Source organism: Panthera onca, chromosome B4 (genome assembly GCF_046562875.1).
Source record: "Panthera onca isolate mPanOnc1 chromosome B4, mPanOnc1 haplotype 2, whole genome shotgun sequence".
In the NCBI taxonomy this organism is placed as follows: Eukaryota; Metazoa; Chordata; class Mammalia; order Carnivora; family Felidae; genus Panthera; species Panthera onca.
This window is the reverse complement of record NC_138345.1, coordinates 123,401,232-123,422,103: the sequence shown is the minus strand read 5'-3', so window position 1 is coordinate 123,422,103 and position 20,872 is coordinate 123,401,232. Positions and strand designations below refer to the sequence as shown.

At 46.5% G+C, this 20,872-nt stretch overlaps 1 protein-coding gene across 2 annotated transcripts in view; it reads left to right on the top strand.

The window, feature by feature from the left end:
* NT5DC3 (5'-nucleotidase domain containing 3) overlaps nucleotides 1-20,872 on the top strand; it is a 94,443-nt gene that overhangs the window by 35,798 nt on the left and 37,773 nt on the right. For both annotated transcript variants that reach the window (XM_060656578.3, XM_078449540.2), the window contains exons 5-12: nucleotides 1,059-1,149; nucleotides 1,997-2,134; nucleotides 4,295-4,355; nucleotides 4,768-4,870; nucleotides 5,015-5,116; nucleotides 7,831-7,912; nucleotides 9,008-9,094; nucleotides 14,561-14,701. In XM_060656578.3, coding sequence (XP_060512561.2) covers nucleotides 1,059-1,149; nucleotides 1,997-2,134; nucleotides 4,295-4,355; nucleotides 4,768-4,870; nucleotides 5,015-5,116; nucleotides 7,831-7,912; nucleotides 9,008-9,094; nucleotides 14,561-14,701 — 805 coding nt within the window. The remainder of the gene's footprint in view (nucleotides 1-1,058; nucleotides 1,150-1,996; nucleotides 2,135-4,294; nucleotides 4,356-4,767; nucleotides 4,871-5,014; nucleotides 5,117-7,830; nucleotides 7,913-9,007; nucleotides 9,095-14,560; nucleotides 14,702-20,872) is intronic.

Genomic DNA, 20,872 nt, shown 5'->3' with positions numbered 1-20,872 from the left:
CGTGGACACTCCCACGTGGCACCGCGGAGACTTCCCACCATTCATTCTGTGGTCTCCTCACCACTGGTGTCTGTTTCTCAAGCACCTTCCCGAGAGACGCGGCTGGGGAACAGACATTTTTCTTCACGACACGCTGGAGCAGGCGGTGCCAGGTGGGGAAATAGGAGAACGTGAAATCCCCAGTGACGGCACCTGCTCCCAGCGCCGGTGGCCGAGGCAGGGTGAAACCCAGGTCACTCGGACTCCAAAAGTCACCCTTCCCTTTGTGGAGGGGCTGGATTGGTTCACAGATTCTGCTGCGGCTCCTGGAGGCAGGCAGATGGCAGATGTCACCCTGGCTTTTTGTAGATGAGGAAACTGGCCTTTGCTGTCACATAGCACCTGGGGTCATCCCTCTCGGAGGTGGCATCTGGGCTTCCTGCCTTGTGTCATGGGGTTTTTAGTCCGCCCGAGCCTCACGCATGGCTTTTCCCTCCTCAGCACTGACCTTAGGTTAGAGCATCAGAGATCAGGAGGATGATACAGACAAAGCTAGCCTGTCTCTCCCTAATGTAGTAAAAACATAAAAATGGAAACAAAGACCCACCCCAAGGCAAAGGAAGGCCTTGTGCTTTGTTGAGAGAGGCAGCACGACGTAGAGGTTGAGGAGCTTGGGCCTGAGAGCCAGGAAGCCTAGGGTCTGGTCCTGACCCGCCACTTCTTACTTCGGTGACCTTGGCTAAGGTATGTGACCTATCGGGGCCTCAGTTGCCTCTGCTGGGAAATGGGAGGATGATAGTGCTCCCCTCCTAGGATTGCTGAGAAGTAAGTGAATGAGTGTGTGGAATTCACATCTGGCGTCTAGGACGTATTATTTTTCTGTCCTTATTCCAACGGCCTGCTGTTAGCAATGGTAGCAGCTTCTCGCCTGTGATTTGTAGCGCTTACCGGCAGCACATCTCACCTCCTCGTGACCGCGGTGTCTGGCACCTCAGCTGAAAATCCCAGCAGTTGCCAGAGGTCTGAAAATCGCTGTTCTTGCTGGGTGAGTCTAACTGCACTGCCCGTGATTTTTCCAGAGGCCTCAGCGTTGTCCCCGATGAAGAAGTCATTGAAATGTACGAGGGGTCCCACGTGCCTTTGGAACAGATGAGTGACTTTTATGGAAAGGTAATGAGAGATTATTCATTTAAGGCAGCCTATCTGTTTCCTTCTCGAAACACGGCCTGGTAGATTTGGGGTCTCTGTGTGCTCCTGCGGAACTGATAAGGGCATTTGGGACGTTTTGAGAGACCCTGGATTTGAGGGAGGCTCGTATGTTGGTGTTTCTCTTAGCCCTTTCCTCCCTACCTGCTAGAGGCTCTCTACACTTTCCGTGCACCCGCCCCTGTCACCCTCCCTCCCAGTGTGTCCCCACTTTCTGATGAAGTCCGTGTACTAGAGGTCACCTGCCCTGAGAGCCAAGATAACAGGTCACCCTGTGCTGCAGGGAAGCCTCTGCTTCTCTGACTTCTTTCTGTCTCTGAGCTTTTGCTCCAGTCTTGTTAGGTGGGCTTTTGTTTGCATTGTCAAAATGCACTGGAAGATGCCTGGTCAGCTGGTAAACTTAGGGCTACAAATCGCAGGCACTCAGAGAAAGGCTCTTTTTCAGGCTCACATATGGCTGCCCGGAGGTGCTCACATTCAGGAGAGTTACGTGGCTTTTAATGCCATTCCCCGGGCCATAATCGACTTGCTGGCTTTCCTCTGGGTTTGCTGGGGTGGAGTGAGCTGGAAGTTAGAGTTATCACAGGAGCGTGACATTGGTTAGACTTTTGGGGGGAAATCAGGGCATTTCCTTGGATTTCCCAGTTACGCTTAGAGTAGGATGTCAGCTGTGCTGGGAATGAGAAGAAAAAGGTGAAGGCTTCTGCTTTGTTATTGTTAGAATTATCCTTTTCTTGGGGAGAGGGATCCAGATGTTGATGACCTCCCCCAGGTAAGTCTCCGCTTCTGAAGTTCTCCTCCCTGCCTGCAGAGTTCTCACGGAAACACCATGAAGCAGTTCATGGACATCTTCTCCCTGCCGGAGATGTCGCTCCTGTCCTGTGTCAACGAGTACTTTCTCAAGAACAACATTGACTATGAGCCTGTCCATCTGTACAAAGACGTCAAGGTGAGAGGCGGTGATGCCACGACTCTCCACGCATTTTAGCAAAGGGACAGAATCATTAGCCTCCTTTGGCTAGGTGTTTGAAACAGTCCTTCGTCTGGGATCTCTTTTATTTACGGTTTTACCTTGAAAATTGTTAAGAAAGATGTTACACCAGAACACTTGGAAATCAGTCTAATTTCGTGTTAAAAGAAGAGGGTACTCATACTGTTATCTGGATTTCTAATTCTTTCCGACCAAAAGCCAGGGCCCATGCATCTGGTCACAGGGGCTGGTGGTGGCTGAGGTCCAGCCGGCCCACCTCACCCCTGCGACCCAGCTCACCCCTGCGCCTGCCTGTGGAGAGGGTGACGTCACACTAAGGCTGCAGCCCTCTTGTCCCCAGAGGTTCCCTGGAGGCCTTCCCAGGCCCTGCAAAAGCTGTGCAGAAACCCAGTGGGGGAGGTTTATAGACAGCTATGAAACTTACACACATACATATGCACATCATTTATGTAACTTCACATTTATATATTTTCATTTATATTCACAAACGTGTGTTTATATGTATTCTTTAAGCTGTCTGAACTTTGTTTAGTACTTAAAAACATGTTCATGTATTACTTAATAATACTTATTTCAAATATATATAGTTAATATATGCATATATATTCATATATGTAGTATATATTGTGTATTAAATTTTTTTTTATGTTTATCTGAGAGAGGGAGATCGAGCAGGGGAGGGGCAGAGAGAGAGAGGGAGAGAGAAAATCCCAAACAGCACAGAGCCCGATGCAGGGCTGGATCTCATGAACAGTGAGATCATGACCTGAGCCAAAGTCTGGAGTTGGATTCTTAATTGACTGAGCTACCCAGGTGCCCCTAAGTACTTATAGTTAAAAGATCTGTACTTATGTACTATAATGCTTTTATGCCTACACGCTTATGACTGATTTTAAATTTTGGCCGTCTAAAATTACAGGTTTTAGGAAGATGAAGGATGAAGTCTGGCTTCTCAATGTTAGTCTGGTATTATTTGAACTAATGTTAAATATTTAGTTTCTGTTCTCCTTTTGGTGCCCTGAAATACTTTAAGAATCACTTGTGGAAAAAAAAGACGAAGAAGAATCACTTTCAGTTATATAACCCTTTGCAGGCATGAGGAGAGATGTTTATGCACCAACAGCGAACGCTTACATATATTCCAGGCACTGTTTTTCTGAGTGCTTTATGCATATTAAGTAATTAAATCCTCACAATAATGCCTGGAGGTAGGTACTATTTTTACCCTCATTCTACAGTTAAATTGAGGCACAGAGAGGTTGAGTAACTTGCCCAAAGTCATGCAGCTCGTAAGTCAGGCCAGGTAAGTTTGGCTCCGGCTTGCTCTTAACCCCTGCCTTCTGTTGATGTGAAGTTGAACAAGCCTGTGCTAGGAGGTGATCGGGGTTGAGTTTATAGTCCAGAGGTGCTCACTCTTGACAGAAGTCTACCGGTTTTCTAAGGCTTATGGCCCCGTTTTGCCTGCAGCCCAGTCCCCGGCCACACCCTCCAGTAAGTGTCCATGTGCCTCCAGGCGTGCCGCCTAGATAGCAGACCTGCTTAGTGCCCCCCGAGAGGAGGGCTGTGCTCTGATAGCTGCAGGCCATCAGGCTGCCACACCCGGGGGCGCGTGGGGGCGGTGAGCGGCCCCCTCTTGATGGTGTTTACTGGCTGGGTTGCCATCTCCCTGACGATCCCCCGCCTCACTGAACTGAAGGTCCTGCCATTGGTCTCGACCTCTTTCTCTAGATGATAGAACCTGCCCTTGGGGTCCAGGGAGGGGTGCAGAGACGAAACAGCAAGGATTCCCTTTCCGCAGATGCCCTGGGACCGTTTCTGCGTGATCCTGCATAGACGTTGCCATGTATCACGTGGGCTTTGTTCAGAGTTGTTCGCACAAGTTACCTCCTCCCAGGGGCCCTTTTGAAAACTGCATTGGAACCTGCCACTGTCGCCATGGAAACCTAAGTTTCCCCCGAGGGACCGCCTGTGCCAGATGGACCAGAATTTCGATTTCATTTGGTGCTTGCATCACCAGGCTTCCAAAGGCGGACATCGTCCCGAATGCTGTCTCGCTTGTCCTGTTACTCAGGCGACCTCACTTATGGTTTCACTCACTAAAAACCTCTCTTTGGACAGGATTCAATTCGAGACGTGCACATCAAAGGAATCATGTACCGAGCAATTGAAGCAGATATCGGTATGTAGCCTCATGGTGAAGACAGCCTTCCCCCTGCCAGGCCACGGCGCAGGCATTTTGCCTTCATTCCCGGGGCCGAGCAGGGGCCGTAGGGCCCTTTCGAGCGCAGCGTGCGGACCTGGCTTCCTCGCGGTTCAGATGTCTCCCTCCCCTTTGTCTCAGAACTTGGCGTAACAGTGACTCAAAAACAGGGGAGCGGGCGGCTGTAGGCACTTCGTGTTTTCACTCAGACCCAGGCAGGAGGCAGGGGCTTGGTCCCCGATGGACCCGGTACCGGTAGGGCCACCCTGCCTTAAGACTTTTCTGCCCCCGGTGCCCTGGACAGTGCCGGGCCCCTGGGCCCCTTTTGGTAACCACCTGCAACCTGACGGACTTCACGCTGAGTCCGTGTGTACTTTTCTCTTGCTTGCAGAAAAGTACATCTGCTACGCCGAGCAGACCCGCGCAGTGCTGGCCAAACTGGCTGATCATGGCAAGAAGATGTTTCTCATCACCAACAGCCCCAGTAGTTTTGTGTAAGTTGTTGTGGGTGACCTTGCTGGCTCCAGCTCACGCCTTGTATTCCCACTTATCTGAACAGTTGGAAATTGGAAAGAAAAAGTTGCAAAAGTGGTTAATCCCTCTCTTGTGAGACTCACCTGGCTGACGTGTCGTTCTAGGGACAAAGGGATGAGGTATATTGTCGGAAAAGACTGGAGGGACCTGTTTGATGTGGTCATCGTTCAGGCTGAGAAGCCAAACTTCTTTAACGATAAGCGGAGGTGAGTGTCTTTCCGGGAGAGCTAGATTTTAGTCCTTTGCTGCCGTGAATACTTACGTAGTGCGACTTGGTAAAATCTAGTTGGAAAATCAGAAGCATCTGACATTATAGCTTTTGATTTTTAACCCTTCTAGCAAGTAATTGCATGGAGGGTGAGATTAGTGCATAGCCGACAGCTTGAGACTGTTCTCACTTCAACCTGAGTCCAATGAGTCAGGCTTTAAGAAAACTACTGAGGGGCACCTGGGTGGCTCAGTTGGTTAAGTGTCCGACTTCAGCTCAGGTCATGATCTCCCAGTTTGTGAGTTCAAGCCCTGCATCGGGATCTGTGCTGACAGCTCAGAGCCTGGAGCCTGCCTCAGATTCTGTGTCTCCCTCTCGCTCTATGCCCCTCTCCTGCCTGCGCTCTCTCTGTCTCTCTCAAAAATAAAATAAAAACATAAAAGAGAAAATTAAAAAAAAACAACAACTACTGACAGCAGTGAAAAGCCATACGTAGTGTTAACATCGTAAGTTAGACTTCTTGATGCAGGTACATTGTGAAGCATAACAAGACAGCAGCCACAGCAAAACTGCCTGGTGGGTATTTTTCTCCGTACAGCTCTAAGTGGTGCATTTAAAATTCCAGTTGGATTCTGCAGAACTCTGCAGAAGTTCTGTGTCAAGTGGAGTACCTCTCTACCAAGACTTATGTGGTGTGTTCCTGTCATGGGAAACAGAGGGGCGGGAAGTTGTGGGTTCTGACAGTGACTCCGGTGTGCTCTTGGCATTAATAGGTGCGGATCAGGGCTCCTGAAATGCCTTTAATGTGTGGAACCGACCTCTTCACCAAGAGTCGTCCCCCCGGATATCAATAGTGTTGACAGTTACTGCACTGGGGTTATAAGAATAATCTGCACTTTGTATAAAGAAGCACTTTAACCCACATTTTTCTGTTCCGCGATTGGTAACCAGGCAGTCTTTCCCTCTCTGCCAGGTGATTTGACGTATCATAATGCAGTGCTCCATAGTTCATGTTGAATAGATTAAATTTCTCTTGGGACACTAAATTCCCATTTTCCAAGTGTCATAGTGATTCCTGAAGGAAGAGGCAGACCCAAGAGCCATGTGCAGAGACTGAGAATTCAAGGGAATGAAGGAAAAACTTAAGAGTGTTGATCAAAAACAGCTATACGTTGGCTGGCTGCTTTCTCACTGAGAAAACGCTCTCCCGAACTTTCTTATTAGATCCCAGGGTGTGATCAGGACAAGGGCCTCATCTCCCCCTTCACCAAGGATACCCTCTCCTTGTTACACTTATACACATGGCAGAGTGCTGTCTTAGACTATTTCCTGGGGGTGGGGGGGTGGTGGGTGGGCAGCACAGCTCTCCCTGCCCACCCCCCCCCACACCCATTTATTTTGCCTTTGTTCTGCACGTCTGCAACACCTCTGTTCCTCCCATTTTATTTATAATGATGGTCAGAGACAACCTGAAGGAACATCCATAGGAGGAGATATTATACAGCCATGAGAAATGATGTGTTTAGGAAAAAAAGCAGCATGTATGTTTTATGATCATAAAATGCAGCGTACGAAAAATATGTAATCACATGGGAAATTGCTCACAGTATTAGAGGAGAAAAAGATACCAATCAGGATATATGGTGATCCTCACTTATATTCATAAAAAAGAGAAGGGTAACAGATGTTATCTTTATAGATTGAAAGACACCTACTGAAATGTTAGGTATTTATAGCCGGGTGCTGGGATTATAGGCCATTTTCCTCTTCCTCATCGTATTCTGCATTTTCCAGATTTTTTGCACTCAGTTTAAATGTTTTTCTAATCAGAAAAACAAGCCAAATAAATGTTACCTTAAAAAAAGGCAAACAGGGGTGCCTGGGTGGCTCAGTTGGTTGGGCGTCCGACTTCGGCTCAGGTCATGTTCTCACGGTTCGTGGTTCAAGCCCTGTGTTGGGCTCTGTGCTGTCAGCTCAGAGCCTGGAGCCTGCTTCAGATTCTGTGTCTCCCTCTCTCTGGCCCTCTCCCGCCACCCCCCCCCCCCCCACCTCCCCACACTCTGTCTCACTCTCTTTCTCAAAAATAAACATTAAAAACAAAATAATAAAAAAAAGGCAAATAGACCCTGCATACATTCTTTTTTCTTTTTAACTTTAAAGATATAATTGGCTTTATTGATCGATTCATGAATCAGGCTTCATCCCATCTAAGTAGAGGGAGCTCACTGAAGGCTTTATTCTTATTCCCATTTTGCATCGTAAAATGATATGCCTCATCCTCAAATTTGTTTTTTATGTAGAGTGGCTGAATTTCAAGTGCCAAGCTCGACACACGTACTGAGGCAACATTTCCAGAAGCGTGTTTTTGCGAAGCAGATTTTCTGTGTGATCAAATGCATTTAGGAAATCTGGGTTAAAGAAAGTTTCTGTACTGGGTGGGCTTTTCAGAGTCATGGATGACTTGTTAAGACGGCCATAAGTAGTGCCTCGTGTTTTGCAAATTTATTTGACCCTGGAGTTCTTTCCTCTGTAAATACGTTTGGATACTGGGGTCTGCACTGGATGTGGGCACTGAACCAGGGAGTGTGGAGGTGGAGTTTGGGTGCCCAGGCTTTTCGAGGTCTGTGCAGCCCCTTTCTGTTCCCAGTGAGTAACTGTGTCGTGTTTCATAAGCAGATTCCCACAGACCATGTTTCCTGTTTCTGTTGTCAGACCTTTCCGGAAGGTGAACGAGAAAGGTGTCTTACTCTGGGATAAGATCCACAAGTTGCAGAAAGGCCAGATTTACAAGCAGGTACCTCACGACCGATTTTTCCTTTTTGTTCCTTTGCTTTGTGGTCAGTTATAAAATGCTAACAGCCAACATTTGTTGAGTCTTACCGTGTGCCGGGTGTAGTTCTGAGAGTTCTGCTTGAATTGATGCTTTAAACTTAAAGCAAAATTTAAACTTAAGTCAATGTATTTTCGGTGTGCTGTATCCAGCTTAACTCAGAATTGAGCAGTCTTTGAAAACAAAATTTAAAGCATTACTTTCATAGTCTGTACAATTTAAGATGCTAAAAGTAAACCTTGGGTTTTTCACTTCAAGAAGCTTTGAGTCACGTGGTGGAGGACTCACCTAAATTAGTAATGGTTTCCCGATGAGCTGTGTTTTGTGTAGTTTTGATATATTTTGGTATCAGTAAAGCTCTCAAATGTTTGAATAAAGGATTGAATTTCTGACCCTGATTGTGTTACTGAGTTTGCTTCATCTCATCCTTTAAAATGTTTTATTTCTGTAATATTTATAAAACACATGAAATTATAGAATAGTACTACCACATAGTTGTGGTTAAAAAACCACAAACAAACCCTGATACGTTCCTGGTGGGTCTACAACACAAGGCCGGGTTTGCCGGTAAGTGTATTTTCTTGCCGTGGAAGATTTGCTTGGATACAGCCATTCCAATTCTAGGAAGTTAGACCAAGAAAAGTATTAACATGTAGCTAAAAATTTGCTACAAGAATGTTTATCATGACTTACAAAATAGGTAACAAGTGTCCAACATCAGGGAATTGGTAAAAGGAATCACAGTACTTCTCAGCTACTGAAATGGTAGATTAATACTTACTGACATGGTCACAGAGTGTTCAGCGTAAAAAGATCGTTACAAAGAGGTATATACAATACGGATCATTTTTGGAACATACATTTGACTTAGAACAAAGGTCTGAGAGATTTTACACAAAGGTGTTTTTATCTTTATATTTTGATACTTTAAATAAATTATAAAAGCAAATAAAGATATTTTGGGCTACAGGTTATACAGGTGACACAGGTTTCTATCTCACATGATATCTGTGTTTTTCTTTTCTTTTTTAAAATATCTCTGTTTTTCTATTCTTGCAGGGCAATTTATATGAATTTTTGAAGCTTACTGGGTGGAGAGGATCCAAAGTGTTGTATTTTGGCGACCACATATACAGTGACCTGGCGGTGAGTCCTTTTTTTCCATTTCTTTGTTGGGGGACAGATGTGTTAGTCCCACTTACTGAGGAATTTCTCTTTTTTTTTCAACGTTTTTTTTTTTTTTTTTTTTTTTTTTTTATTTTTGGGACAGAGAGAGACAGAGCATGAACGGGGGAGGGGCAGAGAGAGAGGGAGACACAGAATCGGAAACAGGCTCCAGGCTCCGAGCTGTCAGCACAGAGCCTGACGCGGGGCTCGAACTCACGGACCGCGAGATCGTGACCTGGCTGAAGTCGGACGCTTAACCGACTGCGCCACCCAGGCGCCCCAGGAATTTCTCTTTTGTTTAAACCACTTTTATGCTTTCAGGTCACATATTTTTTTTGTGTCTCATTTTTTGTAGAATAGAACGGATCATAGTTATAAAAAATCATTTTTTTAAATGGTAGAGAAATTAGCAATTCACTCAGAATTTATCAGAAAAATCCATTTAAATAATGGTAAGAAATAAATGTAAGCGTTCTTTTTTTTTTTTTTTATGAAATATCAGAAGCATCCATGTGCAACAGAAGAGTCTGTAAACTCAGTTGGAGCTCCTGCAATTCCAAAAACTGGCATTTCCAGGAAACAGCTATTATAAGAAAGTGAGGCTTTTCATGCCCATTGGAATGACTAGAGTGGTGTCTCAGGACTTGAATTACGATTTAATCTATAATTAGAACGAGGCTGAATCAGTCACATTTCCTTCCGTGCCCTGCTCCTGGTGCAGGGGATTTCTGTTTGTTAAATGGGCCCAGGCTAGTTGCACCATGCACGTTTTGCAAAGTCTGAGTGATGCTCAGTGTGCGCCGAGTCACCAGGCTGGCGATCAAACTCTGATTGGTATTTCTGAGCATTTTGACCCACATGACTGTGGTCTCGTGTTTGTGTCCCTCTTGCGTCTGACGCCTGTCTTCGGAGCGGTGAGGTGTAACGGGCTGCACGGTAGGCACCCCTGGGAGGCATTTTCAGAGCACACGTGCTATCGTCCCAGGTCTGTGGACTCAGACTTCAGACTGCCTGGTGGGGGGGGGGGGGGGCCTGTGTGCAGAGACACAGGTGGACTGCCTGGTGGTGGAGGAGGTGGGGGGGGGGGGTGGTGATTCCAGCGCCTGTGTGCAGAGACCCTCGTCCCAGGCCATTTCAGCACGCACCCTGCATAATCGAGTCTGTCCACCGACCGGGCTGAGGTCTGGCGGAAGGAATCATGGACTCAGAACTGCAAGACAGGTTTTCACCCCAGCTCTGCTGTTTTTAGCTGGATGAGCTTGCACACGTCCTCCAAGCCCCCGCGTCCTTATTTGTGAGCAGAGTTAAATCAGGGACTGCATACAGAAGTGCTTATTAGTGACACAGAAATATAGAGTGCTGCTGTCAGGGTGTCCGTACTACCAGAAGGTTTGGCCGAGTGACATGGCCTCTTGAGAACCAGTGTCTTTGGGCCTTGATGAGATAACTCTGTGCTGCCCTTGAGGAGTGCGGGTGCATGGCCCTGTGAAGGGACACACACGTACAGGTCTTAGCCTTCTGAGAGGCACTCACAAGGCAATGGTTTCCTCAGGCGTGGCCCCTGTGACATCAGCATCACATGGGAACTTGTTGGAAATGCGATTTCTCAGGCCTCACATCAGACCTACTGAGTCAGAAACTCTGGTGGGGCTCAGCTGTCTGTGTCTAGCTTTTCATGCTAAAATTTGATATCAGGGTAATGTTGACCTCAGAATAAGTTAGGATGTGTTCCTTCCTCTTCAGTTTTTAGAAGCGTTTTAGAAGGATTGGTGTTAATCCCTTTTTAAATGTTTGGTAGAATTCACCAGTGAAACTGTCTGTCTGGTCTTGGGCTTTTCATTGTTGGAAGGGTTTTGATTACGGATCAGTCTCCTTACTAGTCAAGAGGTCTTTTCAGATTTCCTGTTTCTTCATGATTCAGTCTTGGTAGCTTGTTTGCTTCTGGCAATTTGTCCATTTCCACCAGGTTATTCAAGTCGTTCTATACTAAGTTTACAGCTTTTACAATTGTTCTTATTTCTCTAGAGTTGGTAGTAACTGCTTAAATTGTTGATTTTAGTAATTTGAGTCTTCTGGTTTTTGTTTGTTTTTAGTCAAGATAAGTTTGTCAATTTTGTTGATCTTTTTGAAGAACCAACTCTTGGTTTCATTTATTTTTTTTTATATTGTCTTTCTATTCTTTTTCTTTTTTTTTCCTGTTTAAAAAAAATTTTTTTTAAGTGTTTATTTATTCTTGAGAGAGAGAAAGAGAGAGAGAGCGTGTGCAGAGTAGGGGCAGAGAGAAAAGGAGACATGGAATCTGAAGTAGGCTCCAGGCTCTGAGCTGTCAGCACAGAGGCCAATGTGGGGCTCGAACTCATGAGTAGTGAGATCATGACCTGAGCTGAAGTCAGACACTTAACCAACTGAGCCAGTCAGGCGCCCCCTTTTTTCCCCCTGTTTTAGTCTTTGCTATAATCTTTTTATTTCCTTGGTTCTGCTAGCTTTCAGTTCAGTTTGTTCTTTTTCTAGTTCTTATGGTGTCAAATTTGGCTGTTAATTTGAGACCTTTCTTTTTTTCTGATGTAAATTTGTATGGCTATGAATTTCCCTCTTAACACTGCACTTGCTGCATCACGTAAGTTTTGATGTGTCGTGTGTGCATTTGCATTTACATTTGTCATAAGATATTTTCTCATTTCCCTCGTGATTTCTTCTTTGACTCATTGGTTGTTTCAGAGGGTGAACTTCTATGTTTTTCCTTCTGTTGTTGGTTTCTAGCTTCATTCTGTGTGATCAGAAAAGATGCTTTGTGTGATTTCAAAATGTATTATGACTTGTTGTAGGGTCTAACATAAGGTCTGTCCTGGAGGCTGTTTCATGTGCACTATGAGAAAAATGTGCATTCTGCTCTTGTTGGGTGGCATGTTCTGCGTCTGCCTGGTAGGTCTTTTTAATCTTTTCACTTCCAACCTATGTGTGTCCTTAGGTCTAAAATGAGTCTCTTGGAGGGACGCCTGGCTGGCTTAGTGGGGTCTGCGACTCTTGATCTCAGGGTTGTAGATTTGAACCCCATGCTGCGTATGGAGATCACTTAAAAATACGATCTTTAAAAAAAAATATGGAGTGCCTGGGTGACTCAGCCAGTTAAGCATCTGACTCTTGATTTCAGTTCAGGTCTTGATCTCATGGTTTGTGGGTTCAAGCCCTGCATTGGGCTCTGTGCTGACAGAACAGAGCCTGCTTGGGATTCTCTGTCTCCCTCTCTCTCTGCCCCTTTCCCATTCATGCTTGATCGCATGCATGCGGGCTCTCTTTCAAAATAATTAAAGTTAAAAAATTTTTTAAAAAAATGAGTCTCTTGGAGACAGCATATAGTTGGATCTCATGCCAGAATTTGAAAACCGCTGTTATAAAGTGATGAGATCAATTCATTACCTAAAATGTCAGAAATTATGTGGGCAATGAACATTACCCTTCAAGGGAGTCACCTTGTGAATGTAGGTACTTCTAACGTTGCTGCTGGTTTTCAAAACACATTTGGGTGCCCCTTTTGGGATAGATTTGAGAACCAGGTTGAGGCACAGAAGAAAATTAGTTTTATTATTATTAACGTATTATCATGTGCTTTAGTCTTAGGAATGTTCCAGATGACTTTTTACCTATTTCCAGAAGTAAAAGCTACCTTCAAAAGTTTGCCACCGTTGGCATTATTTAAAAGGTTGTGCCAGGGTCACCTGGGTGGCTCAGCTGGTTCAGTGTCCGACTTCGGCTCAGATCATGATCTCGAGGTTCGTGGGTTTGAGTCCCACGTCGGGCTTTGTGCTGACAGCTCAGAGCCTGGAGGCTGCTTCAGATTCTGTGTCTCCCTCTCTCTCTCTGCCCCTCCCCCACTCATGCTCTATTTCTTTCTCTTAAAAATAAACATTAAAAAAAATTAAAAAACAAAAAACAAAGGTGCCGTAGGTTTCCATGTATTCGAGGAGAAGGAGAAACATTGAAAGGTTTAAGGAAATTCAGTAGGTGAAGAGGCTGGTCATCCTTAGGACTTACAGAGTGGTGAATAGCCAACTAACTTTTAAAATTGCAAACCTGAGGGGCGCCTGGGTGGCTCAGTCGGTTAAGCGTCCGACTTCGGCTCAGGTCATGATCTCACGGTTCGTGGGTTCGAGCCCCGCGTCGGGCTCTGTGCCAACAGCTCAGAGCCTGGAGCCTGTTTCGGATTCTGTGTCTCCTTCTCTCTGTGACCCTCCCCCGTTCATGCTCTGTCTCTTTCTGTCTCAAAAATAAATAAACGTTAAAAAAAAAAAAGTTAAAAAAAAAATTGCAAACCTGATACCACTTTACTCCCTAAAACCTCAAAGCTTTCCTTTCTTCTTCAGAGTAAAAGCCTGATTTCCTCCTGTTTCCTACAAGGCCCTGCTTGATCTGTCCTCCAGCCTACCTCTCTGAAGGCATGACCTACCTCAGCCCTCTCTCCTACTCTGCCTTAGGCTCCCTGTCTTGCCATTCCTTAACAGTTCTACCTCTACCCCCACCCCCAGCATGTTCCTGCCCCAGGGCCTTTGCACTTGCTGTGCCCCCCCCCCCTTTGAATTTTTCTCCTCCCACATATTTGCATACTTTTTCTCCTTCCCTTGGGATCTCTGCTCAAAGGTCCCTTTATTGGCTTGGTATTCCTAACCACTTTGTATATATACCATGGTAACTTTCTTCCTTCTTATTCTGCTTAATTGTTGATCATTGTCTTTATCACCACCTGCTTTTATGTATTACTTGCTAATTTTTTGTCTGTATTTCCCATGAGGGCAGGGTTTTGTCTGTTTTTGTCATGTTTTATCCTCAGTATGTAGAATAGGGCCTAGCAGTTGTGAGGATTGGATACATATTTGCCAAATGAGGGAATGAATGACCATTTAGTATGGTTGATTATAGATCTAAGATCTTCCAGGATATGGCTGACGTCAGATATTCTGGCTTATTGTCAAATCATGAGATTACTGTATTTGGAATGAAAAATTTGACCATGTATGTGTGTGTTGTAGGATCATTCCGAGTCTGAGATTCTAGGATTCCCCCTAACCCACAAGGCCTGACACACAGTGGGTGATCCCCAGTGGTCTGTGGATGAATTCAACAGTCAGCATTTCGGTTGAGCCTCATTCTGCCCCTGACCTAATTGTTGTTTTACAGACCACAGTTAATGATCGGAGATCCTGTGTCTCTGCAGGGGCTGTGATTCACAGCAATTATTCCCAAAACAGAAACTTTCTTTGGGTGTAATGGTCAGAGCCTGGGGCTGACTTGGTTTTAATTAAATGTAATTCATTGAATTTGGCTTGGTTAATAACTAACCATTACAATAGAAGAGTAGTTCAGTGAACACCTGTTGCATCTGGGAAAAGGTAATGAAATGGTTTAAATTCTGTTGAGACGAGCTGACTTTTTTGTGATCTTTGCGATTAGGATTTGACCCTGAAGCATGGCTGGCGAACAGGTGCGATTATCCCGGAGTTAAGATCTGAGCTCAAAATCATGAACACGGAGCAGTACATTCAAACCATGACTTGGCTGCAGACCCTGACCGGGTTATTGGAGCAGATGCAGGTTTGCGATTTTTTTTTTCTCTCTCTCCTACTTTTTCCGTAAGTCTGAAGTTAGTCCATAAATCAGAGTTATTTCAGATATTTATTCATGGTTACATGAGGTGTAAGTCACCCTGCAGAATAACTCCTGGGTTGTTTTGCCCCTAAGAGAGTTTTGCCAATTTCCCTAAAGAGAACTTTAAAAATGCCTTACGCATTCATTTGGAGAAAGAGCTTTATGGGGCCATGTAAACACAGGTGTCTCTGTAGAGTCCTCCTTCAGTGGAAATCCAAGTGTCCTCGCTTCCCCACTAAAGTTCTGTTGGGAGAGGTCCCATGGGATTGTGGGATTCGAGAATTTCTGCTAATGTTTGGGTCTAGTCCTGTTTCTGCCTTTAGCCTGCTGTGGACTTCTCAGTTCTGGGCCTCAGTTTCCCCATCTGTAACATGAAGGGTCCTGTGGAATGAATACATCAGGCTAGGCACCACAGCTGACTGGAGAGAGTCTCAAAGCAAAAGTTAAGGTCCCCGCATGCCGCCCCCATTTGGTTTTGAAGATAATACCTACAATTGGCTGGCTGGCTGGAGTTCAGTGGCCATTTTTTGCTTGTATTTTGCAAGCATTTGTATTTTGCATTTTTTGCTTTTGCATGTAAGCTATATAGCCAGGTTTGGACAGTTAGTGAGGAATGTTGTTTTCGGCGGTTTTCTGACCTGCTGCTGGGCACCCACTCCCAGTCTTCTGAAACGCCTCGCTTCCCGCTTGGTTCAGCCAGCTTATCCCGCAGCCGTCTCGGCACGCGTGCTGACTCTCTTAGGACAAGGAGCGTGGGTGCCCGCTCTCCTGGCTGACGCACCTGCAGCCTCTGGCCACGGCCTGTTGCCCGCAGCCTGCCAGCCCACTGTGGAAACGGGCAGGGAACCGCCTCGCCAGCCAGCTGGCAGCCTGTGTGGCGGCAGCTGGTGGTGAGCTCAGGAGGAGCCACGAGGGCCGGTGGCTCCAGGGCGCACATAGTCCAGAGCGTGTGTCCTCGCACGTCCCGGGCCTTGTTTCCGTTGTGCTCTGGCTCCACCTGTTCTTGGCTCGTCTGTGGTGAGGACTCGTTCTGTTTCCCGTGCTATGCTTGTCCCTGAGATGCTTTTCCAAAAATAAAAGCCATCGATTCTGGGTTAGTGTGGCTTCAAGTCTGTGCATAGGTCACACGGTAATAATAGTTTACGTTTCGTATGTCAGACGTCGTGCTGAGTGCTTGCTCTGCACACATTGTTCATTAACACCCCCAGCTGCCCTGTGCGGGTGGGTCTGCTTTTTCCACTTCAGAGTAAGGGCACTGGGTGTTTGACAGGTTAGGGCAACACATCTGAGGTCGTAAGATGGCAGAGCAAGGACTTGAACTCAGGCTTGCGTGATGCTCAAGTCCATGCCTTTGAGCACGACGTGAACGTGCTTCCCTGCTCTTTGGTTTAGAGGTCTCAGGTGTGGCAAAGACTGTTTACCTCAGGCGCAGTCCCTCGGTGATAGTGGCAGCTGGGCAGACACACAGACACAATCTGCACATGGGTAGTGTCACCGCATTTTAGCTTTGAGGGCAATTGTTTTGTTTTCTGCTCTCTGACCTATATAAAAAGTTTGATGATTAAGGAATGTGTATTTAAATTTTTTTTTAATGTTTATTTATTTTTGAGAGAGAGAGAATGTGAGTAGGGGAGGGGCAGAGAGAATGGGAGACACTGAGCTGTCAGCACAGAGCCCGACATGGGGCTTGAACTCAGAAACCGCAAGATCATGACCTGAGCTGAAGTCGGATGCTTAACCAACTGAGCCACGCAGGCGCCCCTAAGGAATGTGTGTTTTAGAGAATGGAAGTGCTGAAAATATTCTGTGACCTTAGAAACATATAAGGTATAAGGTTGAGGGAGGAAGAAAAGGGAATTACCATTTACATTGCCGACCCCATTTTATAGGAGGGGAATTTGAGGCTGAAAGATAAATAACTTGTCCTGAATTCCAAAGTTAGTGAATAGCAGAACCAAGCTATATAGGAATGTTCTAGAAACCACGTTCTAGAACTACGTTCTAGACACTATGCTCTAGATACCATGTTCTAGATACCATATTCTAGACAGTGTTCTAGATGCTAAGGGCTTTATGTTCGTTTCTTTCTCGAAACCACTCTTTGAAGTAGGCACTAACACCCCCATTTTATACATGAAGAAGCCAAGGCACAGAAGAGAAAATAACTTGCTGAAGGGGTTTGGTGGGGGGGGGTGTTGCTGGGACATAGCCTCAGGCAGTCTGGCTCTAGAGTCTTAACCTCGAACTGTCGCCTCAGGCTCCGGCACTTTTGACAGCTTTCTGTCCGGTTACACCCACTGGGATATAGAGAGATACGGCAGGTAATTAAAAAAAAAATCCAAATGAACGTCATTTCTCACTGTTCTTCCTGTTCCCTTTCCACCCTGCCTGCTGCCCCCATGTTCACCTGAAAAGCTAAATTATTCCAGTGATCCTGTGTCACATGTTTCTGGAAACTCCCCCGTGGGGGTTATTTTCAGAGACGTAGCACATTATTTGGACTATTTCCTGAAGAGAAAAATTTGTCCTCTGAGGCCGGGTTTGCTTTTTTCATTCGTGGAGCCAGCAGAGTGTGTCATTCGGAGCCAAGTCTGATGAATTAAATACAAGAGTATGATTTTGGTTTTAAGAAAGTGGCCGGAAGGAATGAAGAGGGTTTTGTTAGCCAGCCTTGAAGCGCAGCCCGGGATGGTGGGTTCATGGCGGCGGTGCTGGCCGATGGTGGTGCAGAGTCTTCCCAGGTTATCACGTCACGACCACGTTTAGCTCAGGGGCCGGCAGACTTCCGCAAAGGGCCAGGTCAGTCAGTATGGTGGGCTGTGTGGGCCAAGCATTCTGTCACAGCTACTCAGTTGTGCTTACGGCACAGAAGCAGCCACGGGCAACGCCTGTGGTGGTGTCCCCGTGACGTTGGTGGACGCTGAGATTTGAATTTCATGTCATTTTCATGCACGGTAATGTTGTTCTTCTCTTGATTCCTCACATCCCCGACCATTTAGAAAGGAACTTTTTCTTAAGCTCAGAAGCCGATAGAAAAAAGTGGTGGTGGGCCGGATTTGTCCTCCTCTGGTAGAGGCCGTAGGGCTGGCGAGGTCGCAGTACCCCGCTCACACTGGGTGGGAGGACTGGTGCAGCAGACGCAGTCTAGATTGATTTCGAGTCTGCAGGGCCTGCCCTGGGATGGGGGCCCACCTGCAGGGCAAGAGTGGAGAGAATTCACATGCCCTGTGGCAGCTAGTGTGGAAAAAGAGAGTGTGGGTGGGTTAACTTCGGTAGTCCCCTCACCAGAGAGTTCTCCCCTCCTGCCTGAATGGGCGGAGTAAGGGACCCTCCTGCGTAGGCAAGGACGTAGGTGCTAGTTTAGGGGCTGAGATGGGTGTGTGGGCAAAGGTGGGGGTGGGGGTTCCCTCTCAGATTGACTCCTCACTCTCTGTGCTGTCACTTTGTTTTGTCACTTTACCGAGGCGTGACCCCCACCGGGGCCTCTGTCTTGTCCTCTGTCGTATCTTCAGCACGTACGTAGCACAGTGCTGGGCACATAGTAGGTGCTGAATACATACGTGTACGTACGCGTTTGTGTGTACGTATGTATAAAAATGTGTTGCGGTTCCCCACACATTTCACCTTTTCTGATCTAGTCACGTACCGTGTAGAGCCTGAATTCTATAGTGAGTAATGTTTTTTATTATTAAAAAAATTTCTGGAGTGCCGGAAGATGGCGGCGTAGGAGGACGCGGGGCTCACAGCGCGTCCTGCCGATCACTTAGATTCCACCTACACCTGCCTAAAGAACCCAGAAAACCGCCAGAGGATTAGCAGAAGGGAGTCTCCGGAGTCAAGCGCAGACTAGAGGCCCACGGAAGAGGGTAGGAAGGGCGGCGAGGCGGTGCGCGCTCCACGGACTGGCGGGAGGGAGCCGGGGCGGAGGGGCGGCTCGCCGGCCAAGCAGAGCCCCCGAGTCTGGCTGGCAAAAGCGGAGGGGCCGGACAGACTGTGTTCCGACAGCAAGCGCGACTTAGCGTCTGGGAGGTCATAAGTTAACAGCTCTGCTCGGAAAGCGGGAAGGCTGGAGGACAAAGGGAGGGAGAGCTGCTGAGCCCCCGGACGGCAGAGCTCAGCTTGGCGGGGAACAAAGGCGCCAGCGCCATCTCCCCCGCCCATCCCCCAGCCAAAATCCCAAAGGGAACCAGTTCCTGCCAGGGAACTTGCTCGCTCCGCGCAAACACCCAACTCTGTGCTTCTGCGGAGCCAAACCTCCTGCAGCGGATCTGACTCCCTCCCGCTGCCACAGGGCCCCTCCTGAAGTGGATCACCTAAGGAGAAGCGAGCTAAGCCTGCCCCTCCAGCCCCCGTGCACCTTGCCTACCCACCCCAGCTAATACGCCAGATCCCCAGCAACACAAGCCTGGCAGTGTGCAAGTAGCCCAGACGGGACACGCCACCCCACAGTGAATCCCGCCCCTAGGAGAGGGGAAGAGAAGGCACACACCAGTCTGACTGTGGCCCCAGCAGTGGGCTGGGGGCAGACATCGGGTCGGTCTGCGGCCCCGCCCACTAACTCCAGTTATACACCACAGCACAGGGGAAGTGCACTGCAGGTCCTCACCACGCCAGGGACTCTCCAAAATGACCAAACGGAAGAATTCCCCTCAGAAGAATCTCCAGGAAATAACAACAGCTAATGAACTGATCAAAAAGGATTTAAATAATATAACAGAAAGTGAATTTAGAATAATAGTCATAAAATTAATCGCTGGGCTTGAAAACAGTATACAGGACAGCAGAGAATCTCTTGCCACAAAGATCGAGGGACTAAGGAACAGTCACGAGGAGTTGAAAAACGCTTTAAACGAATTGCAAAACAAAATGGAATCCACGATGGCTCGGCTTGAAGAGGCAGAGGAGAGAATAGGTGAACTAGAAGATAAAGTTATGGAGAAAGAGGAAGCTGAAAGAAAGAGAGATAAAAAAATCCAGGAGTATGAGGGGAAAATTAGAGAACTAAGTGATACACTAAAAAAAAATAATATACGCATAATTGGTATCCCAGAGGAGGAAGAGAGAGGGAAGGGTGCTGAAGGGGTACTTGAACAAATTATAGCTGAGAACTTCCCTGAACTGGGGAAGGAAAAAGGCATTGAAATCCAAGAGGCACAGAGAACTCCCTTCAGACGTAACTTGAATCGATCTTCTGCACGACATATCATAGTGAAACTGGCAAAATACAAGGATAAAGAGAAAATTCTGAAAGCAGCAAGGGATAAACGTGCCCTCACATATAAAGGGAGACCTATAAGACTCGTGACTGATCTCTCCTTTGAAACTTGGCAGGCCAGAAAGGCTTGGCACGATATCTACAGTGTGCTAAACAGAAAAAATATGCAGCCGAGAATCCTTTATCCAGCAAGTCTGTCATTTAGAATAGAAGGAGAGATAAAGGTCTTCCCAAACAAACAAAAACTGAAGGAATTTGTCACCACGAAACCAGCCCTACAAGAGATCCTAAGGGGGATCCTGTGAGACAAAGTACCAGAGACATCACTACAAGCATAAAACATACAGACATCACAATGACTCTAAACCCATATCTTTCTATAATAACACTGAATGTAAATGGATTAAATGCGCCAACTAAAAGACATAGGGTATCAGAATGGATAAAAAAACAAGACCCATCTATTTGCTGTCTACAAGAGACTCATTTTAGATCTGAGGACACCTTTAGATTGAGAGTGAGGGGATGGAGAACTATTTATCATGCTCCTGGAAGCCAAAAGAAAGCTGGAGTAGCCATACTTATATCAGACAAACTAGACTTTAAATTAAAGGCTGTAACAAGAGATGAAGAAGGGCATTATATAATAATCACAGGGTCTATCCACCAGGAAGAGCTAACTATTATAAATGTCTATGCGCCAAATACCCGAGCCCCCAGATATATAAAACAATTACTCATAAACATAAGCAACCTCATTGATAAGAATGTGGTCATTGCAGGGGACTTTAACACCCCACTTACAGAAATGGATAGATCATCTAGACACACAGTCAATAAAGAAACAAGGGCCCTGAATGATACATTGGATCAGATGGACTTGACAGATATATTTAGAACTC